Here is an 8,812-nt window from a genome sequence, read left to right on the forward strand (position 1 = left end):
AAAATATATTGATGGTATTACATGCTTTTATATTATGGTTTATATTTTGATATTTGGCATGTATTGTGTTGTTGTTACTGCTGTAGTAAGATGGCTATTCCCTCAAGTTATGTATCTTCCATCCCAATACTCACTGGTAACAACTATCAAAAGTGGGTGGAGGAATTAGAATTGCATTTAGGTCTTCTTGACTTAGACTTGGCACTTAGGGAGCCTAAACCTGAGCCTCTCACAGACTCGAGCAGAAGTGCTGAAAGGACCAAGTTTAAGAAATGGGCTAAAGCAAACAGAAAGTGCATACTGGTTTTAAAAAAGGCAGTTCCTGAAATTATACGTGGGAACATAGAGATCAAAGACACTGCAAAAGAATTCCTGGATGCTATTAAAGCTAGATTTCAACACAACAAGGAAGCTGAGAAAACCACATTGATGACCAGGCTAATGAATACAAGGTATGATGGATGTGGGAGTGTTAGAGAATACATTTTGGGTGTAGCTACTGATGCTGGTAAACTTAAGGATCTTGGAATACAGATCGATGAAGAATATATTGTACACATTGCACTGAATACCCTCCCTAGCCAGTATAAGGTTATCCAATCTACCTACATTACACTGAAGGACGATTGAAGCCTAAATGAGCTCATTTGCATTTGCACTCAAGAGGAAGAAAAATTGAAACAAACTAGGTTTGAGAGTGCACATGCAACTTTCCACAAGGGATCTTCTGGTCGACCAAGCAGAAGGAACAAAAATTTTTCCAACAAAGGAAGCGTCAAGCCATATGACAGGACTAATAGCTCTCAAGAACTTGACACATCTCAAAAGGCTCAGGATGAAGAGAATACCAACAACGTAGAGTGTTTCTGGTGCCATAAAAAAGGACATGTGAAGAAGGACTGTTTTATTTTCAAGAAATGGTTAGAGAAGAGGAAGAATTCTGGGGCTGATAAGCAGGATGATACCAAGAAAGGGTGAGGTAGAATAATCACAAGCAATTGAGAACAAGTAAAATTTGGTCCCATCAAGTAGTTAGGATTTCTTTACATACATTTATTTGAAATGCTTGATTAGTGGGAGCTCTTGTTTTGTTTAGTATTTGTTTATGTTTTGAACCTTAGCCCGTATGTTTTGGGGCACAGTTTGATGAATTATGGTTAAGTTTTAGCATTTACATTATGCACAGTTATTTCTTGAGATATTTGGTTTATGATTTCATTTGAGAATGTTTTTATAGGCAGTAAGGCTCTGTACTGTAACGATTCTGTTTTTTTAACATGATTTTGGGGCTAGCACACTTTTTTGCATTTCTATTTTTTTGGAGTGATTCTGCATCTTAAATGTTGTATGGTAATCACAAAAAAAAATTGATTTTGTAACCTGAAAGAAACAGAAACATGTATGATTCGTACTTAACAGAATCGTTTCTGTTAGAAACCAATATTTACATAAAGTGCCATCTTCACCATGGGTGTCAAAGTTGTGATTTTTAAATAAAATCTAAGGATAGTCAATGGTTTTTTAATAAATTCTAAGTTATGAAAATCATTATTACCCAAATAACTTAAGTTGAATGAGACAAATAAGAATATCTCCATATCAACAACATGGTGTTCACTTCAAATATGAAATGATTGTCGAGTATTCAATCACACCCCCCCCCCAACCCAGTCTCAATGTAATTAAAATTTCCATAAACACAATCACCACTGACATGTTGGGAACCACAGCTTCCAACAATTTATTGATCAAAGACCACCCATGGAACAAGCCCAGTATCACATACATTGTTCATGAAAATCAAGTCTCACTTGCTGAGATCTTATTTTCTTGGTAGAAACTTACTGAGATCTTCCACTGCTACCTTCTCCACTTCCTTCCTCATGCCAATATCTGTAGCATACCGGATTCGACAGTAGAGCCCAATCCCTGTTGCTACTATCCCATACACATTGGTGGTAAGAAGGCACAATGGTGTTGCCAAGATGGCAGAGACAGACCCACCTATTATTGATGTTGCTTGACCACTATGGCCAATTGCTCCTTGTTCAACAACAAGCAGACTGGTCTTACAGTAAATTGCAAAATCTTCACAGTTGCTCTCGAAAACATTATAACTCCAAAAGCCATTGTTAAGCAGGTAGGTTGCTCGGTCGACTACAATATCATCTGGGTCTGAGACAGCAGTGGTGCATGTTCCACCCCGTGCTTTTGCTAGAAAGAGAACAGGATTGACACCATACTCGAAACGGTACAGGACCCCACCAGCGAGAAAACAATCTAGACAGGAAGAGACGACTCCATCACCTTCTGCTAGTTGTGGGCAAGTGAAGCAGGTGGAGCAGAGCTGATATCAGGCTGGTAAGGAGCTTAATAGAAGCGCATCCAGCACAGTTCCAGTCCCGACTTCTTGACCTTGTCCTCTGGTGAAATGGATTACCTTATCATTTCCAACATAGATGCCTGCATCCATAAGGATAAACTAGGATATTGTCTAAGCCTCAATATAATAGAGAACAACAGAGGAATATGATATCTATCATGCACCACTGTATATTCTAAGCATAAGGACCCAAGGATAACAGTGAATTAGAAAAGCATGCAAAGGATGAAACAATAAAGGGAGGTTAAAAAATACGATACTCGTTATCCATTTCAAGAATAAGAGTGCACAAACACTCATGCAGTCATGCTATAGCTCCATGGATCTAGCAGTAAACCATCTCATGAAAACTGAGAAGTCAGGAATTACAAGATTCTGAAGCCAAAAAGAACAAGCTTCCTGCCACAAAACATCAATCAGAATTTTACTGTTTTAGTTTTTTAAATTCAAAATATCGACTTTTACCACCATAAATTCTTAGAACCAACCATGACCATTCACCAGAATGGGGTTTAATCCTGTTTTGACTGTAGTATCCTGTATACACAAGGATAATCAAACCAAGAACATCATTTATGGTTTGGAATTGCCCACTAGTCTGCTAAACGAACGAATTCCATTTGTTTCTCATCTCACTCCCAACCGATAACATCACGCAAAACTTTAATTTGCAGGCGCAGCAATGAATGTAATACAGCCCCCATGATCCAAAAATGGTGCATGGCTATGTTATGCAGGAGCATCCAACGCTTCAAAGCATTTTGAGTTGTTATATGGATTATTAACCTTTTCTTGGACTACTTTAGATACACATGCCTAGGATGATCACCTGGTTGCCTTACCTTGTAGCCCACAGAGAGTGAAAAAATTTATATTTTTTCAGAGATGAAGGCCTCTCTATGCTTCCCAAGCGAAATCGAAACTCTAATCTCTCTCCATCTCTCTCAGACAAATTCCTTCGAACACAAAATGGGCAGCTTGGAGAAGGAGAGAACGACGACAGGATGGGCAGCGAGAGACCCATAAGGGATTCTATCGCCTTACACATACAATCTTAGGTAAAGATTGATTCAAATCTAATAGTAACAGTTTTAGTTTAAATCGTCTCTATAATCTCTTCTCAATCCTTCTCAAATGGGAATTTTTATTTTTTAAATTCTTGATCAAAACAAACAGGAACACAGGGCCAGAGGACGTGTTCATCAAGGTGATATGAGAGGAGGAGGGAGAAGAGATCAAGAAAGAAAGGGAACGAGAGTGAGAGAAAGAGAAAGAGAAAGAGAAAGAGAGAGAGAGATCTTCGTTTACCTTGAAGATGGTAGATCGAGTGGTAGACAAGAAAATTTGTACCGAGCAGAGCTTCTCGCCTCTCGCCTCTCGCCTCCTTCTCGCCTCTCGCCTCCTGCAACTGAAATTGGGTTTAGGGTCGCCTCCTTCTCGCCTCTCGCCCCCTGCAAGTGAAAATGGGGTTAGGGTTTGTGAAACATAACAAAGTTATGTTTTGAGGGTAATTTCCCCATTTACCCCTCATAACTTATAAGTGATACCTATTTCGGCGCCTTTTGCTCAGAATGAATTCTAAAAGTGAAAAGCAAGTATTTTGTGCTCCAAAAAATGGATTCAAAAGTCTCATAAGTGCCCGGTTCATTTCAAAAAAACAAGAAATTGAACCGGGCTTTCCATACAGATTTTACCTCATTTCTGTTTCAAAAAAATAAAAAACCATCAGAACCCATTTTTTAGAATGTTACAGTAAAGAGCCTAAGTGACTGTCACTTTTCTTTAGTCACTAGCACATTTAAAAAAAATAAATAAATAAATAAATTCTTTCCCAAGTCGGGGTTTAAATAACTTAGCTAAGCAATATATCTTCATTTGATGTAAATTTGCCACATCTTAAAAACTTAAAGCTTGATTCAATCAAATTCACCCGTGGTTCCAAATTTTCAAAGCTCTTTTTTGTTACTTGTCAAACTTTGTATGAGCTAAAATTTTTCAAGTGAACAAAGTGTGTTAGGGTTTGTCTATCCACAAATCTGGATCCCATCTAAGGACAAAGGATCAAATAATAGTTGAAAAATCAACAGACACAATTTACTTTGGGGTGTACAATGGGAAAAAAAATTCCATTGTAAGGCAAGTGGACATTTGAATCGCGGCCTTCAATCCAGAAGAGCCACCAAATTCATCTATGTTTTCAAGGATTTAGTTCACAATATTGGTAATGTTATCATCGTGCACCATATTGTATCAAATGTATAGACCTGAGCTAAATCGAATCTGTACTACATCATACTTGACAATATCAATCATGACTAATACAGATATGAATCAATCAATACCACCAATCTAATACTAATTCAGAACAAACCCTACCTGCCCTTGCATCATAAAGTTGACCACTGATTTGACTTTGCTTTCAACTACCCTAAAACGACGTTAACTTATTTTGTTTCGAATGCAGTAACTTGATTCTCTTGTTTATAGTAAGATCTCTTCTATCCACAATCCGAAAGGTAAGTAACTCCGCCTTCATCTCAAATCTTGAAATTTTCAAACTTTGATGTCGTACCCAAAGATTGAAATTCCAAAACTTTAATGTCACCTTTCTTCCCATAGTTTAATTTCTCTCTCTCTCTCTCTCTCTCTAGATAAAAACAGATATATTACCTATACTATGTTAGAAGTACGTACTAGTCAACCTTGTAACATAAAGACAAATGCTAAAAGGTCCGTTGTCAGTTAAAGAAAAGTATTTGTTTGGAGAGATAGGTCGTTAATCAGATTTTATGTATATAATAATTAGATTTTTCCATATTATATATAATATAATGTAGCTGTCAGATCCATTTAACATTATCCTATTAGCCTAGATCCAATCTACTTGTTGACTGGAAAGAAACATGTAGACTACTAATGGATTCCATAGAACCCATCAATGAACTGGTACATCCAATAAAGTAACAGAACTGGAGAATAGTTCCATCTATTATTATTATTATTATTATTATTATTATTATTATTATTATTATCATCATCATTTACCTTGAAGATTGATTAGATAATAAACTCATCTTTTCATTGGTCATGGAATCTTTTTTCTCCATTCTTAAGTCTTTCAATCTTGTAAAATCGGATTGAATAAAATTTTTTTTTTTACTCTAACCCCTATAAATCAAATCTAAGATAATCACACGTCTTTGTTGAATTGTATGAAATTATGGATTTCGTTGTTGAGTTAAGCAAAAAGTAATTTTTTTTAAGTCAGGAATGGATTTGGGTTTCGATTATTCCATCGTTTCAATCTGCCCTAAACGAAACTAAACTAACCATTTGATGACAACCCTACCATGGAGGTGTTTCCAATCCAACCATTTATATGAATGAAAACCTCCATGTGGCTCAAAAGAGATGGATATCAAGATAAGCAGCTGTGAGGTGGAGATTTTATCTTCTTTTACATCTTGGGTATGAATTCACAACCACCTCAGTCTAAGTAGATGATAAACCAAAATAGTAAAACCTAACTATCTTTATCCTCCATGTTTGGCTGGGAAAAAAAAAAGCCCCCCACCCTTACCGTCCACATTTACTCAATATATAGGGTGAAAATTTGAAAACCCTAATTTTTTACTTTCTAAATAGGATTGGGTAAGAGATAAATAACCATTGCCAATACTATTCAACACAGATTTGATGCAAGTGTAAGACCTACTTTCTCCTTGGAACACATCAGTGCTGGTTATAATGATATAATCCACTATCCATTATCAGTCTATCCAACTGAGAATACAATCTATTAATTAAATCCTTACAATTTAAGAAGTGGAAGTACTTAAAAGTATTTTCACCTCTAGAATTATGGGCAGGAGCCCCAGACACCCAATAGCATGCATATAATGTTGCCTCTTCCCAAAGCATTAATGGTATAAGTTCGGTGGTGAGTTAATGGGATGGTAAGAGTGGGACCATTAATGTTCCAACAATTAAACCAGATGTTGAACCGGGAAAGACTCGGTTACATATTCTTGATTAAGCATAATCAGAAGCCAAAAAAAAAAAATTCTATTACTTTATGGAGGATGAGATTTCATTCTCCCATCTAATGAAATGATAACAAGTATTTTCTTTCTTGGGTGGTGGTTGATGTGGTTTAAGCTGTTAAACAATAGATTCCATCGAATTTTTTTTACTTCATATGTCAGTTCAGTCTGGTCTTGAGCTGATAAGGAGTTTTGGCTCAATCTCATTTTTTCATATATGTAAAAACCTGGAACTCTATCCCATTTTTATCAATTTTGGTTCAAACGATCAATTTTAGTTGGTCTTATCAGGTAGTTCTGTTGGTTTTATTCTCTTTTTACTTTTAAAAATCAAAATCAATATAGATTAGATTCGGCTGGAGAGGATCTAAATCCATTTCTGACACCCTTATGTTATTTTTGCTACTTTAAGAGATAGTGTTAGATTTTTAAGAAGGAAAAAAAAAAAAAAAACACAAAGGATGAAATTTCCATCCTCCATTGGGTCAGACTTGCACCAAATATGTCTGGTTGGTTCATTATGGTTCAGCCATTGGTTTCCACAAAACCAAGAACCGAACTGCATGGGAAGTCAAAAAATGACTGGTTCAAGTTATCTGATATCAAAAGAAACAGATGAGAGCTTCTAAATGTCAAAGTCCAAAGATTAAAGACTGAATATTTTACCTTGACATTTCCAGCTTCTTTAATGGCAGCAATGATCTTAACCTGATCCACTAACTGTCCGTCACCCACTGTGGAGATCACCACATCCACCTGCTTAATCACCTTCACCAGACTCTCATGATCATAAAGATCTCCCTATCAAAATCAAAAGAACCCTAACAAAACCCTTAGTAAGTTCAGTATCTGAAGCCTTTAAAACAAGAGTTCAATCAGTTCTAATTCTACTTACATGGACCAAAGTGACACCAGAGTTCTTGAAGCTCTCAAGGAGCTGGGCCTTGACAGGATCAGAAGCTGTGCTTTCCCTGACCAAAGCGAAGATCGGGTGGCCGGACTTTGCGCTTGCTTCTACGATGTATTTTCCGATGTAACCAGTACCTCCGATGATCAAAATCTTGCTGTTCGAAGCCATTAATGAAATGCAGAGAGAGACCTAGAAAAGGGTTAACAGGGCAAGTTCGAGAGAGAGGTTGGGTCGAGGCAGAAAGATATCGTTCACTACGTGGGGTTTATATTGTCATCTCAAGCAGCTACTAGAGACCTTTTTGGCTTTTGGAAAGGATAGCATGAAATTACGATTATAGCCTTCCTTCAATTCTACATTTGTCTCGTGATCATTTATGTCAACTCTAAAATGAAGCAAAAAATAATGGAAAAATAAGAACAAGCAATACACATAAGTTTACGAGATTCAGTAAGATTGCCTACGTCCTCGGTGAGATAAAATCTTGTTTTACCATTAATGGAGAATAGGGTAACAAGCTCGTCCTCACACATCTCTCACATTGCTTGCATTATAGAGAAAGAAACCATCGGTACAAATATATAACAAAAAAACCCTAATCCAAAAAGTACAAAATTACCCTTAAATAAAAAATTCGAGGGGGGTTGCGACCCCTTACACCCCGCTATGCAAGGTGGTCTCCTGCCCCCTTGCAACCCCCACGGACCACTGTCCTGCCTATTGAAACGCCTACATCAGTACTCCCTAGATTAAATTGCAACGGAATACAAGACATCGTACACCAACACTTACCCCTCTCACCAAAAAGGAAAAGAACTGTGAGCTTTGGATCCAACGATTTGGCGTATTGGGCCTGGTTCTATCCTCAATGCATGATAAAATAGGGCCATAATTCCAGGTTGGCATACATGCCCATATATGTGAGGCTAAACCTTACATGGTCCGGCCAGACCTCAAAAGTTAGATCCTTCGGTTGTATGATATATGGGAAAACCTTAGTAGGATGATCACCAATGGAGGACATCTATGGAGGGGTGATGGCTAAATACCAGCCACATATCAATTTTGGTTTTGACTATAAGGGTAAAATATGGATGGGGCTGGGCTGGGCTGGGCTGGGTTGGGTTTGGGTTCTTTTATTTTTTCTCTCCCTCTATGAAAGAAACCCATTCTAAATTTTTCTTTTTATTTTTTGGGATTGAATTTCTCTACATGATGGATGTAGAAAGAATCTCCACATCCACGGTGAAGTGACTATGATCGGAAAGGGTATTTTCGAATTTGTCTATAGGAGATGAAAATGTAATGATAGTCCAAAAATTCGATCACAAGGTCACATCATCAACAGAGAAGAGATTTCTCTAATCCATTAGTGAAGAGAACTTAGATTCATGGTGATTAATATGAAACCCTGGCTGTGGTGGTGGTGGTGGTTGAATTTGCATTGAAAGGTATGATGGTTGAGTTTATGACAAC

At 37.2% G+C, this 8,812-nt stretch overlaps 1 protein-coding gene and 1 pseudogene across 1 annotated transcript; both read right to left on the reverse strand.

Annotated features, from left to right (window-relative positions):
- Positions 1-1,715: 1,715 nt before the first annotated feature.
- On the reverse strand, positions 1,716-2,473 carry LOC122068217 (annotated as a pseudogene).
- A 2,823-nt stretch (positions 2,474-5,296) lies between these two features.
- Positions 5,297-7,504, reverse strand: LOC122068218 (phenylcoumaran benzylic ether reductase Betv6-like). The gene is made up of 3 exons (XM_042632083.1): positions 7,322-7,504; positions 7,093-7,227; positions 5,297-5,326 (listed from the first exon to the last, which is right to left on the reverse strand). The coding sequence occupies exons 1-3, from the start codon at positions 7,502-7,504 to the stop codon at positions 5,297-5,299; spliced, it is 348 nt and encodes a 115-aa protein (XP_042488017.1).
- Positions 7,505-8,812: the final 1,308 nt, after the last annotated feature.

This window comes from Macadamia integrifolia, unplaced genomic scaffold, assembly GCF_013358625.1.
Source record: "Macadamia integrifolia cultivar HAES 741 unplaced genomic scaffold, SCU_Mint_v3 scaffold3586, whole genome shotgun sequence".
Taxonomy (NCBI): Eukaryota; Viridiplantae; Streptophyta; class Magnoliopsida; order Proteales; family Proteaceae; genus Macadamia; species Macadamia integrifolia.

Coding starts and splice junctions, on each gene's coding strand:
- LOC122068218 (XM_042632083.1), bottom strand. CDS start 7,504: ATGGCTTCGAACAGCAAGATTTTGATCATCGGAGGTACTGGTTACATC. Junction 7,228..7,321: donor CTGGTGTCACTTTGGTCCAT/GTAAGTAGAATT, acceptor TGATTTTGATAG/GGAGATCTTTATGATCATGA. Junction 5,327..7,092: donor AAGAAGCTGGAAATGTCAAG/GTAAAATATTCA, acceptor TGGATGTACCAG/TTCATTGATGGGTTCTATGG.